Below are 19,985 nucleotides of genomic sequence, written 5' to 3'. Positions count from 1 at the left end.
CTCCCTGGCTGGGGAGAGAAACATCCTGTCCTGGCCACCAGTCATCCCTGCTAGTCAAGGCACACATATCTTAGGAGGAAGTGGCTAATTCCCCAGGAAAACCCCTGCCTGGCCCGATGGACTCGAGCAGCGGGTTTCTTGAACCCTGGTTTCCGAGGACAAGTCAAGAGTTCCTGCCTGTGGATTGTCAGCTAAAGTGCCAGGTGGGGCTGGGACTGGGGAGGGGCCTGGGATCATCTGGTGGCGGGTGCATGAGACAAGAAAAACCAAAGGGCAGAGGAGGCGGGTCAACCTGTTACCCGCCCTGCAAAGCCTGGATCGAAGTTCACCTCTTCATGAAGCCCACCTGTTCACCCAGGGCCCACCGAGCTCTCCTCAACTATACAGGAGAGGGCTCCTTCTGCTTTAGCCACTGGGGGCAAACTTGTGCCTCCTCTTCTATAGGGCAAACCTGGGGGCACCTTTGTACAGCTATTTGGGCCTAATACTGAGCTGGGTATGCAGTGGGTGCTCAGCACGTGTTTTGATTAGTGGAATAAATTGAAGGGATTCATTCATTCACCCATTCATTCATTGGGGAAAAAAGTTATTGAGCAATGATCTCAAGCTAGGCTCTCTCTAGATGCCCTTGACATTCGAGAGTAGGGAGAAGGCCACAGGCAGAAACAGAAGCACGGACTGCAGGCCAGGGAAGCCCTGGGAAGGGCAAGGGAATGGACGCATGACTCGGAGACTGGGGAGGGGGGAGGGTGGGGAGAGAGATCTCCACTCCCTGCCATCCCATCAGCCCTGACCCCTGGCCCCAGCCCCCTTCACCCCACAAGGACAGGCACTCTGCAGAGCTTCCGGGCCTCCCCGACACAGGTGGCTTGCTGGCCTGGCCTTATGTGAGCCACAGACAAAATGTTCTGGGAGAGGCCGTTTTTCCTAGGCTTCCGGAATAGTAGCCATTTTTTCTCCAGAAATAAAATGTCTGGCCACTCCAGGTCAGAAACTGAGAGGTTGGACTACCACTAAGACCAGGGCAGCCAAGGAAGGGGACAGCTGCCTGGGGCGTTCAGAAAAGGGCGGAAGCATCACCCTGCTGTGGGGCTCGGGGCACCATCTCCAAGCCAGGGCCCGGCTGGGGGCAGAGGAATCCATTTTCCCTGCCTCCGCGTGGCCTTCCTTTGCCACCCTGTGTGCCTGGTACTCCTGGCCCTCTCTCCCGCTTTCCTCCCCCTGTCCCTGCCGCATACATACTCTGTGCTCTACTTACCCCGTGTTTTCACTTTTTGTCAGCCTTCCCCATCCCCCTAGAGTGCCAGCCCCACGAGGACAGGGATTGTTGCCTCTTTTGTTCACTGCCATATCCCAGCTCCCAGAACAGTGCCTGGAACACACACTAGGTGCTCAAAGAATATTATTCACCCCTTCTTCCGTCCTTCCAGAACACTCCCAAGTTCCTGCTCTGTGCTTCACACTGTGCTGTTGGCAGGGGAGAGACTTATAAATAAATCATTAGCCCTTAAAGGAATTCACGTCCCCCCGTGGGAACGGATGACTCCAGAGGGCTGTGTGTCCCGCACCCACCTCATCCCAAAGGTTCCCTGCCCTACCCCGCCCCTCTGCTTGGACCTGGAGTAACTGGGCCTGTAGAACCTGCACAGCTGATGTTTGCAGCTGGCTGTGGTCTCACCTCCTTCTCGAATATTGTGCAGGGGGCACGAGGTGAGGGACCCGCAGTCTGAGGGGTGCTGTCACACAGGAGACAGGGACTGTCCGTGATGTGGCCAGGAGGGTGCTACGGGTGGAAGAGAGGGTAGGTGCGGAGAGGAGGAGGGGCTGCCTGGGAGGGGAGGCTGAGGAGGCAGAGGATGGGAGCCTGCCGGCCCCACACAGGGTGCAGACGGAGTGGGTATGGGTGATGTCACTCCAGGGTTGAGGGTGAGGCCCTTCCTGGGTGACTTAGGTCCTGGGCAGGGCTGGAGACAGCAGAGAAGGGATGCCACTCAGCTTGTCCAACCAGAGAGAAAACTGCATGTGGGTGGGAAAAAGCATCAGAGGGGCAGGCTCCCCGGGCAGGGGGCACCTGCAGCCGGAAGCAGCTTGGAGATGACCCATTCACATCCCTCATTCTACAAGTGAGGCCTCAAGCCCAGAGCGACTAAGAATTTGGCCAAGGTCACTCAGTGGGGGAGGCAGACACTGGACCCAGCCTTTAGGCAGCCGTCTTGCCACCATTCCACGCTTGCCTGCGCAGTTTCCTCAAACTTGTCACCTTTCTCTGGAGACTCTCAAGTGACACATACTTTTCTGTTGTTCCAGGCACTAGGGGGAAAATGAACAGGTGCTGAGTGCATGCCCCACGCCAGGCAGGCACTGCGCTGGGCTGAGTTAAACTGTTCCTGCCATCTTTTATACATGTTTTTTCTTCTTAATACCCTTTTATTTTGGAATAATTTTCTATTTACAGAAAAGGGGCAAAGAAGGTAGAGCCCCCGTATACCTCTCGCCCAGTCTGCCCTGCTGTTGGCATCCTACATAACCATGGTACGTTTGTCCCAATCAAGAATCCAACGTGGGAGCATCACTGTTAACTAAACTTCAGACTTTATTTGGATTTTACCAGTTTTTCCATTAACGTCCTCTTTCTGTTCTAGGGCCACTCTGGGGTACCGCGTGGCCTTGAGTTGTTACGTGGTCCCACGTCCCCAGGCTTCTCTGGTCTGTGACAGTTTCTCACTTTCCTTGTTTTCCATGTACCCTGTATGAACTTTGTAATCAGAAAAAGAAAAGACAGATCACGCTGATTTATGTCGGGGACTCCTTCATTCTGGTCTCAGCGGGGGGCCAGTGATGCCCCCCTTCTTTCTCTGTTCCCCAGAACAAAAGGGGAAAGGCCCAGTGTCACCCTAATGCCTGCCCACTGCCCTTTCGGCCCCTGCTCCTGCGGCTGTCCCGCAGCTCAACCCAGGGAGCTTGGGGGGGCCTGGGCCGTGCTGGGCCGCCAGGTGCGAGCCCCGGCCCTGCGGGTGTCCCCGTCGGTTGGCGGAGCGCGGGCGGCACCGGGTCAGCTGTTCCGCCCCGCCCCGCCCCCTGCCCGGGGCTCATAAGCGTCCGGGTCCGCCTGGCAGCGCCCAAACCGCCGCCTCCCGCCAGGCACCAGCATGGCCTGGAACAGCAACCTCCGCTGGCGGCTGCCGCTCGCCTGCCTGCTCCTGCAGGTGGCCATGGTGGTGCTCTTCGGCGTGTTCGTGCGCTACGACCCCGACGCCGACGCCCACTGGTGGACAGAGAAGACTCGCAGGAACATCTCCAGCGACCTGGAGAACGAGTTCTACTACCGCTACCCGAGTAAGTCCCGCCTCCTGCAGGCCCGCGGCACCGGTGCCAGTCGCGCCTGGCCACGGGACGGTCCGCGCAGGCTCCCCATGGGGCGCCCACCACCCCCAGATGTGCAGACTCCTTTTCCCTGTGAAAAACGAGCAGAGAAAACTCACCAGGCAGAGCTTTTTATTTGACCACCTCCCCGCCGTCAGAGAGCCCTGCTCGGCTCCCTCAAAGACCCGCATCCCACCTCCAGCGCCCACCAGTGGGGTGCCCTGGCTCCCTTGTCCAGCTGTGCCCGTACTCCAAATAAGGACGTGGGTCCCATGTCAAGGGCCACAGGGATGGCTCGGTGAGGCCATCGCATGTGGGACCAGCGGTGGGTCAGGAGGCAGTGACACCCATCTTCTTTTGGCTTGGAAAGGGGGAAAAGCACCCCTGAATTTTCTGGTACCTGGGGTGCTGTGGTTAGGAGCATGACCCTGAAACCGGGGACCTTCTTTCTATCATGGCTCTGCCATTAACTAGGTGGGTGGCCTTAGGCAAATGTCAACATTGCTAAACCTTGATTTCCTCATCTATCAAATCGGGGTAGCAGTGGGGCCTCCCTCGCAGGGGTGGGGTGAGGCTGTGGTGTGCAAGGCGCCAGCAGAGTGCTGGGACACAGTCCTCACTCCACGATGGCGCGACTCCCGCAAGACCACTAAACACGGACGCCCTGGCATGTGGGAGCTGGGAGAACTGGCCCAAGGTCACTCTAAGCGTCCCAACCTCAGGACTCCCAGCCCGGGACTCTTTCCATGCCCTGGTGCTCTCTGATCTTCCCCCCCACCCACCAGCAGCCAGTGACAATTCTTCTAGCTGTTGGTGCTCACATAGTTAGAGACTATCAGTTTTGGAAGCGACCCTGAAGCTCATGCCCAACAGCCACCTTTTCAACTGCTGTCCCCTCCATGGCTGTACTCTCTCAGCCACAGGGGATCCTCTACCTCCAGAAATGACGTTTTCCTTGGGTGCGAGGAAATAACTGCACTCATTCAGAACGGCAGCTTGCAGGAAAACAGCCTGAGTTTGGCGGGCTGCAGGCTCAGTGGGAGACAGCTATATTAAGTAGCTGCCAAAAAGATAAGGCCATCACAGGCTACCCGAATAATTACATGGTGCCTAGAAGAAGGGAGGTGACAGAAGAGGGGTGTGCCCCATGCTGGTGAGACCACAGCCTCTCTGGGGTTGCACTTGGGCCATGTTATAAAAAAGATGTTGACAGCTGTGGCCCCTCTCTGGGGTTGCACTTGGGACTCAGGCTCCAAATGCACTGCACACTGCCCACCTTTCCTCTCCTTGGTGGGGGACCTACCTGCAAGTGGTGAGGCAGGCAGGCTGGGGACCCTCCTCTGCCTGTCCCACTGCGTCCCTCCAGCTCTTGCTACCACTTGGCCCCAGAGGCAGCCCCCAAGTAAAGTGTAAGGGGCCGGGCCCCCAGGGACATTCATAGGTCCTGGATGTGTCTGGGCAGTGGAGGGAGCTGCAGGCCCCACGTCTTCCCAGATCCTACCCCCTCCCTCCCACTCACCTACCCACCTTCATGTATTCACTCGACAAGCACTTATCTACCGCATGAACAAAGATCCAGGTGAGGATACCGAGTGAAGACACTTGTAAGAGTGGGGGGGGGTGCTAGTAGTAATTTGCCAGGCCCCGGGGGTAAACCACGACTGTCCCAGCAAGCCAGTGCTTACGGCCACTCTGGACAGATGCATATCCTGAGTCTCCGGTCCCAGACTGTTAGGAGCAGAGAGGTGCCTCAGTGGGGCCAAGTGTTCTGGGCGGGAGAGATCTGTGATGGCTTCCTCGGACGCGGTGGCTGGTGAGGAGGGGAGAAGCTGAGAGGCGGAGACCCACCAAAAGGGGGTGCTGGGAGGGGGGCGAGTGGCCAAGGTGGCCCAAGAGTGGAGTCTGTGAAAGGGGTTGTGGTGGCGGGTGCTAGGTGGGGAGACAGCCCCAGCTTCCAGCCATCAAGGAGGGCCTTGATTTTCTCCTGCCATGTCTCCTGTGAGCACTGGGGCGCTCTTGGCCTTGGAGCAGGAAATGGCAGAGGAAAGGTGTGTAGGGACAGAACCATGGCCTCAGTGCTCCTTGGAGAGGGCAGGAAGCAGTGGCAGCCCCTCCAAGCAAACGTGCATTCCCTCCTTTAACGATCACCACCACCCTGCAAGGGAAGCAAGGTTATGACCCCCATTTTACAGATGAGGAAACTAAGGCCAGAGAGAAGTGTCTTGTAAAGATCACCCTGCTAGGAAACAAGGGAGCCCGGATAGCAGCCCTGAGGGTCTGAGTCCACACTGCTGGACCATTCTCCTCCCTTCTATTCTCCCCGTCCCTGTCCCCTGCCCTGCTCACGGTGGCTGTGGTTAGCAGTTAGAGGGCACAAGGCATCCTGGCCCATGTGGGTCCTCATAGCTCTGTTCCGGGCAGCTAGGGGATTCCCAGGTCCCTGACGTGAGGGCCGGCCCTTGCTTGGTACCTTCCTGGTTCTTGGCTGCAGGCCATCGGCGCTGGCTCGGGCCTCATTTCTGCCCAGGGGATTAGTTGCGCCTGCTGGGCATCTTGAGTTTCCAGAGGAGCCCAGCTGGCTGGGCCTCAGGACACTCCCCGGGTATGGGCCCCTAGGCAGGCAGCAGGCACAGAGCCAGCTGGGCACTCGCCCTGGCAGTGCCCTGAGAGGCCTGCAGTGTAGGCAGTAGCTGCTGCTGCGGAACACGAAGCGTCCTCACAGCCCAGGGCTCCAGGGCCTGAGTGGCCGAGGGCAGTGGCCACAGGGAGGTAGGCCCAAGGAGGAGTCACCAGGGCCTGGGCTCCAGAGGTTTCCTGGAAAGCTCAAGGAAGGCACAGGACACATTTCAGGAGATGACTTGGGGCAGAGGAAGCTCCGGTTTCAGACACCTGAAGGACCGTTCCATGAGCCAAAGCAGCCAGGCTTGCCCAGAGTCCCTGGGGACCTGCACCTCGGAGTCAGTTCCACTTGATAAAGGACAAACTTCCCCGCAAGCGGACGGCAGTGTAGCTTTGGAATTAAACAGATCTGGGCCCATCTCTAAGTGGAGCGAGCCAGCTGCCTAACCACTTTGAGCCTCAGTGTGCTCGTCTGTAAAGGTGGGAGTAGTATTCAAAGTATAGGATCCCTAAAAAGATTCAAGATGACAGGTGACCGGTAGGGCTCTCATCTCATGGCATAAAGGGAAGGGACAGTGAATGCTGGTATCAAGCTTTCCCGTAAGGGAGTGAGCGCTCCGCCCACGAAGGTGTGTAAGTGGAGGCTCGGCTCCTGTTAGAGATGTGGCCAAGGACTGCCTGCCTGAATACTGCTTTGAACTATCATAACATTTAAATGCCTGTGTGCTCTTCCCATATGAAGTGATTTTATTTTTTATTTTTATTTTTTTATTTTTTTGAGACAGGGTCTTGCTCTGTCTCCCAAGCTAGAGTGCAGTGGCATCAGCCTAGCGCACAGCAACCTCACACTCCTGGGCTCAAGCGATCCTCCTGCCTCAGCCTCCCAAAGTGCTAGGATTACAAGCGTGAGCCACCATGCCCGGCCACAGGGCGCTTTTTGCCCGCTCTGTCAGGCAGAGCATTTATTAATATTATCTCTATTTTGTGGTGGAGGAAACACGGTTACAGAGGAGCCTAACACTCTTAGCTGGCCAGTGGCACAGGCAGGTCAGAGCCAAGCCCTCCTACCCCATGCCCACCTGCTTTCCAGGGTCTTCTATGGCATTGCTGCCTCCACCACAGCCCAGGAGATTTTGCAGTGCTGGTGTGGGGGCGGTGGGGCTCAGAGTATGGCGGGAGTTGGGGGACGGGCCACTAGGTCTCAAAGAAAACAGTGCAGGCGGGGCTGGCCCCCAGGGAAAGAGCACCACCCTTTCTGTGCTGATTCGGCATAGAGGAAGACTGCAGTGGCCCGTCAGTGTGGGAAACTCCAATTTGGGGGACTTTGCCAGCTTGGCGGGGGACTCACCTACAGAGGGAAGTGGGAGCTAGAATGGGGGTAGAGGAGCGGGGAAAGCAGCTGTGTTCTGATGCCCCCTGGTGGCAGCCTGTGTGGCTTGAAGCCAGTGCGCCAGCCCTGTCCCATCAGGGACCTCCAGGTTCTGTGCAGCTTGAGTCACCCAGGGTGGGGTGCGGGGCTGAGGACCAACCACCACTGACCCTCAGCAAGTTGCCAGCCCAATGCTAAGCACCCGGTCAGTCTTGAAAGAGAAAAAGAGAAACAATAGCTACTGTAGTTGAGCAACTGCTGAAGAGCCCGGGCCTTGAGTGGGTTATCTCACGAAATGTGCGCCGCAGGCCTCTGGGGAGCCCGGTCACTGCCTCCCCTTGTACGACAAAGCAACTGCGTCAGAGAGGTTGCGTCCTCTGAAGTTCATGCGGTTTGGACCCTCAGATCATTACTATTGAAATCATTTTAGGTAGCACCAAACGTTATGAAACAGAAATGAATAAACTGATAACTTTTGGTGCTAAATTAGGACAGTTTGGGGGATAAAGGGAGCAAGAGAGTGACTCCGGAGGTGCCCAGGAGAGCGAAGCTGGTGTCTGTGTCCCCGAGGGCTGGGAGAGAAAAGAGACACCCCCAGAGAGAGTCAAACAGAGGCAGGGCACCCAGGGAAGCGGGGAAAAGAACAGAGGACAGACAGGGAGGAAGGACCGGGAAGCCAAGGACACCTGCTCCTGCTCTTGGGCCACAGGGAGGCCAAGGCAGCCCCAACGTTGCAGAGACCTACCCCGTCGGGCTCCCTCAGTCCTCTTCACCCTGCCGCTGCCCTCTGTGCCCCCCGGCAGCTGACAGCCCTCTCCTTAAAGGCCCCGTGAGGCTGTCTTTTCCCAGGGGCTCCTCCCACCTCCTGCCAGCACCTTCCGTGTCTTGTCTGCAAGCTTCAGGGCTCAGCCAGTTCTCCGCTTTCGTCCCTCCCTCCCTCCATTCCCACGTCCAGCTCCCAGCTCTATCTGCAGGCCTGCCAGCCTCAGACCCCCGCGCCAACCCCCCACAGCCAGCCTCCGTCTCTCCCACGCTGCCGGACCAGCCCTCACCGCCGTGCTCTCCTCAGACTCACCGTGGCCAGGACCAGACCCAGCACCTCCCTGCCACGCAGCAACCTCTTCCCTGGCCCTGCGTTTGTCAACAACCCTGCCACCCTGCCAGCCTGCCAACTCCCCTCCCTGCTTCTGGAATTGTAATCTGAATTTTTCGCCTTCCTCCCTTTCGCACCTCTCTTCCAGTCTGTCACCCGTCAGTCCTCCCCAGAATAACCATACTACCATTTATGGGCTTTCACATACACGAGCTCAGTTTCCCCCACTGAGGTGCGCCTGCTCCTGTGAGCTCGGCACGGCAGCTAAACTGCGAGCGCAACTCGGAACAACAGAGGAGGGCAGGACACACGGCTGTCCCGCATCAGCTCGGACGGCTTTCCTCCGGTGTGCCAGGGCCCCTCGGCCTCCTCCACGTGGCTGCTAGCCAAGGGGTCTGTGGCCTTGGCCTCAGGGAAGCCTGGAGGAGAGACAGATGGGGGCAGATGGGCAGGCAAGGTCACAGCAGCCGTGGCGTAAGCATTGCTCCCTACCACCTTGGCCAGGCAGAAGTGGGCACGAGTGCCCAACAGCCCTGTGGGTGGGGGCTTGGGCTGGAGAGGACTGCAGCCCCACCTGACCGTGATCCCACCTGGGGCTCCTGGACTGCTGCTCAGCGGGCGTAACCGGTGCTGCTGAGACGACAACAGTAGTCATTCATCCATCCACGGATGTTCGCTGAGGGTGAACTCTCCTGGTGCTGGGAATGCCACAGTGAACAAGACAGGCACGGCCCTGCCTTCTCCGAGTTTTACAGGCGAGTGGGATAGACGAGCAAACAGACATATAACTTCCAGTTGTAACAAGAATGGTGAAAGAAGAAAGGGTGCCATGTAGGAGAGAATCTACTTTAAACTGGGTGGTCAGCAAGGCCTCTCTGATGAGGTGACATTTTGCTGAGATCTGTTGGCCGTTCTGCGGGAACAGCATCCCAGCTGGAGGGAAGGCCACAGGCCAAGACTCTAGAGTGGGCCTGAGGAAGAGGTGGAGGCCAGAGCAGCTGGAGCACAGAGGGAGGGCAGGAATGGGGACCCCGGGGATGAGGAGCAGGTTAGGGGGGAGGGGCAGGGCCCTGAAGTTCCCCTCCTTTTATTCGACTTTTTATTTGGAAATAATTTCACATTTACAAAAAGTTGCTCAAACAGAAATAGTGCAAAGAACACTATATATTTTTAACTCAGATTCAGCTATTTGTGCCGTCTACCCCTAGACACACACACCCATGGGTGTTTTTTTCTCTGAACCATTTGAGTATCAGTTACATACATCATGGCCCTCTGCCCTTAAATGCTCCAGTATATTCCCTAGGAATGGGGTATTCTATTCCATAACCACAGTAATCAACTTCATAGATTTACATTGATACAATACTTTAATCTACTGTTTGTATCTGATTTTCTCAGTTGACCCAATAATGACCTTTATAGCACTTCCCCCGTCCCCCAACCCCACCAAATACAGGATCCAGTCTAGAGTGAGGTGTTGAATTTAGTTGGCATATCTTTTAATCTGGAACATTTCAAAGGCCTTTTCTTTGTCTTTTATGTATTGACATTTTTCAAGAATATAGCCTCAGCCCTTTTTTTTAATTTTATTTTATTTCAGCATATTATGGGGGTACAGATGTTTACGTTACGTATGTTGCCCTTGCCCCCTCCTCCCCCCCAGTTCTTTTTAATAGCACGTTCCTCACGTTGTTTGTCTGATGTTTTCTCATGATTAGATCGGGTTATACAATCTTGGCCAGAATACCTTATAGGTGTTATATCCTTTTCAGGGTATCACATGTAGAGGTACACAATGGCCATTTGTCCCTCATGGGTGTTGTTAATTTTGATCACCCAGCCAATATGCTGCTGAATTTCTCCCCTATATAATTACCATTGTTTTCCCTCCCTTGCAACTAATAAGCAGTCCTTAGAGAGACTCTTTAAGACACCGCAAGTGTCCTGCACCTAATCAAAATGTCCCCCTGCATTGAGCATCCACCAATCGAGTCTTTACTGTGAAAATGATGATTTTCTAACTCCAGCGCACCCTCTGCCTTTAACAGTGGAGCCCTCAGCCTTCTCCTGTAAGCAAGAGCCCTCCCTGCTCCCTCCTTTATTTATCCACCTATTTATTATCAGTGTGAACTCATGGGTTCCCTATTTTAAGGGTTTTAATTCATCATGGCACATAATTACTTCGGTGCTCAAACTTGTCTCCAGATTGGCCAGTGGGAGCCCTTCTATCTGGCCCCTGCGTCCCAGGACATCTGCAGATCCTTTCCGTGTATTATTCTGCTGTAACTCTCTTTGATTCTCAGAGCTCTTTGCCTTCTGTTGTTTTCCTGGAGTCTAGAACCGTACCATGTAAATGCTGGGAGGGCGCTTGAGATCTTTCTAATCTGTCCCTTTAGTTTCACTGTTGAGAGAACTGAGGCTCTGAGAGGGGGAAGTGGCTTGCTAAGGCCACACTGTGAGTTAGCAGAAGAGTTGGGTCCGAACTCAGAATTAGGCCACGCCTGAGTAACGATAAATAATGACACCTGCCCATTCCGATCACTAGTGTGGCGCAGACGCTGTACTGGATACAATCTGCGTTTAATCCCTGCACCCTCTGTGGGGTAAGCGTTACAGAGGAAGGTGCCGAGCTCCGAGCATTTTAAGTAACTTTCCCAGAGTCATCCATCCAGGAGATGAAGGAACTGGGGTCCAAAGTCAAGTCTCAGTGATGCTGGGAAGTGTATTTGCTGAAGGTGGTGGATGTGGGACCAAGGCACTCCTTGGTCAGATGAGCACTGGCCGGTAGCAGAGGAATGGGGCCGTGGTGGACAGGGCAAGCCACCATGGCCCCAGAGGATCTGGGCTCTAGACCCTAGACTCTGGGTGCAACTCACGCCTGGCCCCAAATTCAAACGCCTGGCTGCCCACCCCCACCCTGGGCCAGCGGAGCCACCAGGGGAGGAGGGTGGAACAGGAGGGGTCATCTCCCGAGAAGGTGCTCGGGAATCTCTTGTCGCTATAGCCCAGGGGATTAAATGGTCTAAGGTGGAGGCTCACCTCAGGTCCCCCCAGCCCAGCCCCTTCGAGAGGCCCTTATGGCAGGATGTGGGGAGTGGAGATTTTGCCAGAAGAGGAGCCACTCCTCACCGTGCCCAGCCCCAGAGTTCAGATGTGGGGATGGGGGAAGGAGGCTGGGGCGGTGGAGCCCTGCCGGCCAGAGGGGAGAAGGGGCGCTGCCCGCACTGGCCAGACCTAGGGCCTTGGCGGGCCTTGGCGAGGGCTTTGCAGGGGGCACTCTCCCCACAGGCTTCCAGGACGTGCACGTGATGGTGTTCGTGGGCTTCGGCTTCCTCATGACCTTCCTGCAGCGCTACGGCTTCAGCGCCGTGGGCTTCAACTTCCTGCTGGCGGCCTTCGGCATCCAGTGGGCTCTGCTCGTGCAGGGCTGGTTGCACCACGTAGAAGACAGACACATCAGCCTGGGCATCGAGAAGTGAGCGCGGGGCGGGCCCACGGGGGATGGACGGGGCGGGGCCCGGCGGGCGGGCCGGGGAGGGGCGTGCCCGGTGGTGGCAGATCGTGGACTGTACGACTGCTCCCCCTCCAGGCCACATGGGCCTGCCACATACATGCACCTGTGCGCTCACGTGTGTACACACACACATACACAGACACACACACACACACACACACACACACACACACACACACACATGCATACGCACTCACACGGCTTCCTGATCAGCGCCTCTCCAGAGTGGGAGGGAGTTCAAATGGCGCCCAGGTGCCGGGAGGGTCTCCCTACCTCCTACGACAAAGGCTGCCTGGACTTGAGGCCAGACTTTTCTCTGGGGCTGGGCCCAGGCCCTCCGCCCTGACACATCGAAATTACCCAGCCCCGTGCCTTGAGAGACCGCAGCCCGGGAGCCCCGGTGGACACTGGGGAACCCAGCCAGGTGGATGCCCCTCCCTGCCTCGTCCCACTCGCCCCAGGGAACGGGCATTGGAAAGAGCTGTGAGACAGGTGTGTGCCGAGTTTAGGGCTGAAGCCCCCTCCCTACCTCAGCCTCCAAGGGTGGGGCACCCTACCCGCATCTCTTCTCACTGCCATCCTCCTAAGGGCTTTTCTCTGTGATGACCTTTTGGTCCGATGAGTACCACCGGCCCTTCCCATCAGATAACTCAGTCCCTCCCTCTGTGCTGGGGTGACCTCCTGCAAGCCTCAGCACGCTTCCCTGCCCCACAGCACCACCAGCTGGTTATAAAATACATTCGCCCACAGCCAACTTGCCAAAAATCAATGGCAAAGCAGTCAGCTCACTGGATTCACTTGTCGAACTCTCTATCCTGTGGCAACTCATGAACCCTATAGCAATTTGTGTTGCATGGGACTGAATCCAGAGCCTTTGGGAGAATTTTCCTAGTTTCAGCCAAGTTTGGGTTTATGGGAGGTTCTTCAAGTCCAGTTTAGACAGTCTTCTATTTCTGCAGACATGGTTGGGGAGGAAAGTGAAAAAACATTTTTTCTAAATTTGAAAAAAAGAAAAATATTTCTGCAGACCTATGACAAGTTTGGCTAAATAAAATGTTCTCTAATTTGAGAAAGTCATCGCTGGTAGGCGGAAATTAACATTCATTAGCTTGCTCACAAACAGTCCACAGAAAGCGCTGGGAGGCAGACTGCCAGAAAACCACACTTAAAGGGCAAACCCCTGCTGTCTCATGGAGGGCACCAACCAGGCATCACAGGCCAGGTGTCCGAAATTTAAAACACATGCCAAATATTTGCAAAAGAGTAATTTACTCAAGCCAATTAACGAATTCATGAATTAAAAGAAACAGGAAAGATAGTTGACTAGACATGTGTTGGAACGGATAAATCAGTCTTTTTGTGTATAAAATCCTTGACATGCGTATTACCCTGAAGTTCAAAATACACAAGGAGCTCACATTCCCTAAGCCATAGACCCAAAGTATAAAAACACCTCTAATATGTTTCATTGGCCACCCCAGAAAAATAGCTATGGCTAAATGAAAAAAGTATACATTTTTTAAAAAATCTTCAAAGGGAGCAAGTTGGTCACTTGAAACATTGAGTTTTAGCGAACTGGCTTTTGGGAAATTGATTTTCAGCAAATGACCTGGAGCCAGTTTTCTGGTGGTCAGGGCTGGGATGAGACTGTTGTCCCCAGACCTGACCTGTGGACCCAGAGATGTGGACCTGCCTCCTGGCTTCTGTCCTGTCCCTGCTGAAGAGCCCTCCAGGCCTCACCTGTTGATCTAGGGAACTGCTCCTCCGCAAGCCCCGCCCATGCCTCCTCAGGCCTTCCCGAGATGTGGCATCCAGAACTCCATCTCCCAGGTGCTGATGGCCCACGGTGCGGACTTTTCCGTTCTCTCTCTCTCCTCCCTAGCGGTCACTTCCAACAAGATGGGTCTTCTGGCTGCAGTTATGGGACCTTGGGCAAGTAACTCAGCCTCTCTAAGTCTCCGTGTCCCGTCTATATGCTGTGGCTAATGACAGTACCTGTCCTGTACGGTTCAGGTATGGTACCAGAGGGCATGTGCAGTACGTAGCAGATATGCCAGTGCCTAGCACTTAGTAACCACCGTCATTCAGCCAGGCCCTGCCCTGGGCCCTGGAGACACAGTGGTGAGCAAGGCAGTGCTGTGTAGACATTCCAGTGAGCACTCTGTCTCGGAGGGGCCCTGGCCCCATTCCACAGACTGGCTTCCAAATAGCTTACCTCTTGCCCCTCACCTGCTTTTCTCTTTCACACACACATACCCCTGAGCGGAGCAGGGGGGTCTCCTCTAGTCCTGACAGCCTTGAGGAAGTAGCCCCTCCTATCCACACACCCACCCCGTTAACAACTCTCACGCCAGAGAAGGTCTGCCTTGGAACGCTGAAGGCAGCTCTGCTGCGGGCAGGGAGCAAGAAGCCTGGGTCAGGCAGAGTGGACGTGTGGACGGAACCAGGATCTGCCTCGGCCACACAGCACCTCCTCCTGCCCACCTCTTCATCAGCCCCCTCCCTCCACCCAGTCCCACCCCAGCTCCCTACTTCCTACAGGGTGGCTCTCCCTCTTCCCTGGACATAGATCCTCTCTCACAGGTAGGGTGAAGGGAAGGTCCCAGTAGCTCAAACCCAGGCAAGGCCCTGGTGGCCAGCAGGAGAGGTGCGTGCAGAGAGAGAGATAAGGGTCTGGAGGCAGAGACCATGTGTGGTGGGAGGAATCAGGAAGGCTTCCTGAAGGAGGAGGCAGTGAGAGGAGGTTCTGGAAGGGCAGGTGGAAGATAGAGGGCAGGGCAGGGCTTCAAATACGGGGCATGTTCAACAACAGCTGCCAGACCGCATGGGTGCCTTGAGCACACACTGTCTGCCAGGAGTGGGGGCGGAGATGGGCTGCAGTGGAAGGGGCAGCACCTACTGTGTGCCACTGCCGCCCTGGGCACTTCGCTGTATTGTTTCTCTTAGTTCTTAGAGTAGCCCTAAACGTTATGTGCCCATTATTGCAGGTGGCGACACTGAGGCTCAGAAAGGTTAAGCCATAGGCCCAAATCCATAGACGATCAAAGTCCAGTCAAAGTCCAGACCCAAACCCAGGGCTTGGAGTGGCACCTCTTGCTGTCGCCCCAGCCCTCCCTGGCCTGTCTCCCCACAGCCTCATCAACGCCGACTTCTGCGTGGCCTCTGTCTGCGTGGCCTTTGGCGCGGTTCTGGGCAAAGTCAGCCCTGTCCAGCTGCTCATCATGACTTTCTTCCAAGTGACCCTGTTCTCAGTGAATGAGTTCATTCTCCTCCAACTGCTGGAGGTGAGCAGGGCTCAGAACAGGGATCGGGGAGGGGACAACTGGGGGGACGGCAGGGGGATAGAGATAGAGCTGGGAGTCATGTCAGCCTGGCAAGTCACTGAACCTCCTGAACCTCAGTTTCCACATCTGTAAAGTGGGAGTAATGGCATCCACAGGCAGGTGCAGTAGTTCACCCAGTGTATCAGCCCAGTGCCGGGGTAGGGCAGGGGCTCCTTGAATATTGGGGTTTTCCCTCCTTTCTCTTCCCCACACATCAGATGGAAGGAATGGGATGTTCCTGCACATAGTCTTGCACGCATACCACATTTCCAGATTGCTCTGCTAAAGAAAGGACCCAGTGTATTTGCCCTCTAAGGGCAAATCTGTAAGGATGGCTCCCAGGGGAGTGGCCAAGGTGGCATGTACAGCTGCACAGGCTGTGTACTGCACAACTCAAGAGGTGCCATTCGCATAGACTATGGCAGGAATGCTGTCACCTAGGAGTGGTCAATTCAATGGCCCAGGTAAGGGGTACCTTAGATCTCTGACTGTATCTCAGAAACCTCCTTGGTGCCTTTGAGCAGTGGGGGCAGAGGGTGGGTCATTCAGGGAAGCCACACATTTGTTTGCCCCTTCCGCTTCTACATTTGGACTCTGCCTGGAATCCCCCCTCCTGGAGGGTGGGTAGCCACCCTAGATTCAGTCATTCATTTTGCCATTTTTTTCAGCCACCAGACTAGTCCAGGCCACCATATCTCTTCCTCCTGACTCACCTCCCTGGCTTCATCCTTGCCTCACACACCCCTCCAGCCAGTTGCCGCCAGCAGCCAAAGTGGCCTGTAAATGACGCATATCAGGCCATCCCCCTGGTGAAGACCTACCATGGTTGTTACTCTCACTTAGAACAAACCCCAAACTGCGTAAGGCTCGGGTTCCGGCCCCGCCCACTCCGCAGGCGCATGGGCCCCCTCCTCCCATCCTCCTGCGCCCTGGCCTCAGCTTGCTGTCTGCTCCTCGCACATGCCACCTCGGTCCCACCCAAGGCCCTTGCACAGGCTGTCCCCTCTGCCGGCGTGGTCGTCCCCAGTCCTTCTCCTTGCTGAGTCTCGGCACACACGTGCCCTCTGGGCCCTGCCGGACGCCCCCAGGCTGCAGGGCTCCACCTCACTGGCCCAGTCACTCTCTGTCACACCCGCTCACTCTCTGTCACGGTGCCTTGGTTTATTTCTTCTTGGAGACGCTTATCCTTATCTGGTAAGGGCAGGTGCTCCACACGTGTTTGTCAAGTGAATGAATCCGGGAGTCTGACTGCGTGTCAGGGACCGCTCGGGCTCTGGGACAGAGAGGTGAGCAGGGAAGAGGCTCAGAGTCTGGTGAGGACCAGGAAGTGAGCAGGCAGTGACCATGCACTGCGATGCGGGGTGCGCCAAGGGCTGGCTGGCCCCTCGGAGCGCGCCTAAACCAGCCTGGCAGGTCAGGGAGGCTTCCTGGAGGAAGAGAAGTCGAAGCTGGAAGTCAACTAGGAACTCACCAGGCAGAGGGGCACTGGGGGCAGGGGGCACAGCGTCCAAAGGTCTGGTGGCTGACCCACGGTGACGGCTCCCCTGCAGCTCGGTCTGGCTGGACGGGGGCTTGTGCTGGGAGGGGAGTTCGGAAGGGTAACTGGGGCGGGACTCCTGGGGACTGTGTTGAGGCATCTCGGCTACATTATGGGGCAGTGGGGAGCTAAACCGGGAGGTGACATGGGCAGACATGGGTAAAGGAAATGCCACTTTGGCTGTGGCCTGTCGAAGAACATCTGGGAGGCCGGGAGCCCAGTTACCAGGCTTCCCCTGGCCATGCTGGCGAGAGGGGGTGGGGCCGGGACCGGCCTAGTGCAGCGAGGAGAAAGTGGAGGATTCCAGAGCTGGGGCGGCTGCATCACAGGCCTCGGGGAGTGGGCCAGGGGGGAGGCAGAGAAAGGACGAGGCTTGTAGCGGGGGAGGCCGTGGGGCCAGTCGCTGAGTTCTGAGACAGCTGAGAAGGTAGTATCTTGGGGGTAAGTTAAGAGGCAGGGAAAGCTCCTTTGACCCCCAAAACCCTCCCCAATCTGCTATGGAAATTCTCTTAACGAATACCAGTCTCAGCCTCCCTCTGAGACAAGCTTAAACACAATAATCGCTGTTGACATGAAAGGAGTACTTGCCCTCTGCTGGGCCCCGATCTCAATGCCCTGCATGGGTTAACTCTTTAAATCTTCATCTCTGACACAGGCACACTTACTACCCCCATTTTACAGATGAGAAAGCTGAGGCTCAGAGAGGTTAAGGGGCTCACCCAAGGTCACACAGCTAGTAGAGGCACCCACCAGGCTGGGAGTCAGGAAACCCCTGTCAACAACTAGCTGTGTGACCTTGGATCACAAGGGTTTCCCCATCTGGAGTGAAGGAGTGAGTCTGTGATTCTGGTCCCCTGGGGTTGGCTCTGAGTGGGGAGGAAGAGGAGGCTGAAGAGAGGGGAGTTGTGTGGGGGGTGGGAGGGAGGGGGCTGACACCAATCAAGCACCCGTTGAGTGCCAGACCCTTGCCAGGGGCTTCGCACAGGGGTCTGCTCTGGTCCTGAGGACAGCGCTGCTAAGTCGCTCTGCCCCCCACTTTGTAAATGAGGAACCTGAGACCTAAAGCGGTCAAGTGAGAGGTGCAGAGGACAGACGAGGGGGGACCGACTCTGCGTGCTCTGACTTTGGGGGACTGGGGAGGGGAGGGCAGGGCTGGGGTGGGTGGTGGGAGGTCGTCTGGGAGATCGGAGGGCGAGGGTGTGACAGGCTGCAGGGGGGAGGTGGGTAATGGCAGTCTTGAGGGGGCTGTCGAACCAGGAGCAATGGTGTGAAATGAAATGTGGGCAGGGGAGACCAGAGGGAAGAGAGTTCCCAGCCGTTAAGACAAGGCAGAAGCCAGCGGGCGACAGACGAGGTAGAGGGTCGCCCTGGGTTCTAACTCTGCCTCGCCTCCTCCGGCTGTGTGACTGAGCGGGTTTCTCTCCACGCCTGGGTTTCCCCATCCAGGAGCAGTCCCAGCTGTTGGGTGCCCTGGCGTTTTGTTGACAGGCTGACAGACAGGGTTCAGGGATCCCGCCTTCTCCCTCTTAGCAGTGGACTGGTCTGTGGGGGCTCCCAGGCTCCATCCTGCACCCTGAAGAGTCCGAGACAGCTGGAGCTCTGTGTGTGTGTGTGTGTGTGTGTAGGGGTGTGGGGAGAGCTATGGGGAGGGAGGGAGAGAAGGTGCCATATCCTGACAGGCCCTTTGCACCCCAGGTGAAGGATGCAGGGGGCTCCATGACCATCCACACATTTGGCGCCTACTTTGGGCTCACGGTGACCCGGATCCTCTACAGACGCAACCTAGAGCAAACCAAGGAGAGACAGAGTTCTGCGTACCACTCGGATCTCTTTGCCATGATTGGTGAGAGCTGCCATGATGACTGAGGGCCACCATGATTGGTGAAAGGGGCCACGATGGGTGAGGGCCTCCGTGACGAGTTCAGGCCGTCATGATCACACGTGATTCCCACGGGTTCTGGTGGGTGGCTGCCAATTCCCTCTGGGGGAAGGGCAGAGGGAGGTTGCCTGTAGACACTTCAGGATCCCAGATGTCTGTCCCTCCTCCCCATGGGGGTGAAAGAAGTTGGTCACTCATCCTGTGTTTTCCCTAGAATGCCCCAAGGCAGACAAGGTGGCAACTAGAAACTGGTCACTACATCCCGGGGCTGGGGCAAGACGTGCCTTCCTACTTCATCTGTCCACTCATTCCAGAGACCACATATTGACCGTACCCATTCTGGTCTCCTAAAACCCAGCCCTGCCCTCCAGGGGCTCCTCCTAGTGTAGTGGAAGTGACGGCAGTGCCACTCGGATAATCTCCCCAGGAGGGAGAAAAGATTCTCCCTCCTAGAGCCGTGGGAGCAGGGCGGGGGCATTTAGCCCAGCAGTGGGGGGCAGAGTAGACTCCTGGGGCAGCGTGGAAGGCTGAGCAGGAGTTAGGCAGGTGCGTAAGGCGGGGGGGTGCCTTCCGGGAAGAGCCCCTGCATGAGCAAAGCTGCAGAGGTGGGAACAGCTGAGCTGCGGTGGGGCGGGGGGTCAAGTGACATCTCTGGAGCTAAAGGACAGGATCTCTGATTGGGTTCTGCAGGGCCCCATCTAATGCCTCTCCTCCTGGGCGCCTTGGCCCTGTTTGGTCTGACCCAGGCACCCTCTTCCTGTGGATGTACTGGCCCAGCTTCAACTCAGCCATATCCTACCACGGCGATAGCCAGCACCGAGCCGCCATCAACACCTACTGCTCCTTGGCAGCCTGCGTGCTCACCTCGGTGGCGATGTCCAGCGCCCTGCACAAGAAGGGCAAGCTGGACATGGTGAGCAGGGGGGCCCTGGGGGAGGTGCGGCCTGCCTGGGCTGGCAGATGCCGATCACCACGCTGTGCCAACAATTCTGGGAAACAGGCGGCATCAGGATCATCGCACCCGTTTGCAGATGAAGAAACTGGGGCTCGGGGAGAAATGATTCATCCTGAGCACATAGTCAGTTTTCGGCAGAACCCAGAACCAGATTCTCGGAGGTTCGGCTTTGTGGGCTGCTCTAGATGAGCTGGTTCCTCCTCCCCATTGTCCTGCCACAGCCTGGGGTGCTGACGGCTGTTCTGGGGTGACCTGTTCTGCCACAGGGCTGCCCAACAGGGCTGCCAGGCACTTGCTCTGTGCCAGGCTCTGAGCCTCCAGATGCCCCCA

General features: G+C 56.6%; 1 protein-coding gene across 2 annotated transcripts in view; it reads left to right on the top strand.

The window, feature by feature from the left end:
* Positions 1-3,128: 3,128 nt before the first annotated feature.
* Positions 3,129-19,985, top strand: part of RHCG (Rh family, C glycoprotein) — a 29,809-nt gene continuing 12,952 nt past the window's right edge. For both annotated transcript variants that reach the window (XM_012643697.1, XM_012643696.1), the window contains exons 1-5: positions 3,129-3,336; positions 11,736-11,922; positions 15,095-15,245; positions 18,517-18,664; positions 19,447-19,613. In XM_012643697.1, the coding sequence (XP_012499151.1) occupies positions 3,150-3,336; positions 11,736-11,922; positions 15,095-15,245; positions 18,517-18,664; positions 19,447-19,613 (840 nt within the window). In that variant the 5' untranslated portion in view covers positions 3,129-3,149. The remainder of the gene's footprint in view (positions 3,337-11,735; positions 11,923-15,094; positions 15,246-18,516; positions 18,665-19,446; positions 19,614-19,985) is intronic.

The sequence above is a fragment of the Propithecus coquereli genome, unplaced genomic scaffold (assembly GCF_000956105.1).
Source record: "Propithecus coquereli isolate 6110/MARCELLA unplaced genomic scaffold, Pcoq_1.0 Scaffold20, whole genome shotgun sequence".
Classification (NCBI taxonomy): Eukaryota; Metazoa; Chordata; class Mammalia; order Primates; family Indriidae; genus Propithecus; species Propithecus coquereli.
The sequence above is the reverse complement of the archived record's forward strand: the minus strand, read 5'-3'. Positions and strand labels throughout refer to the sequence as shown.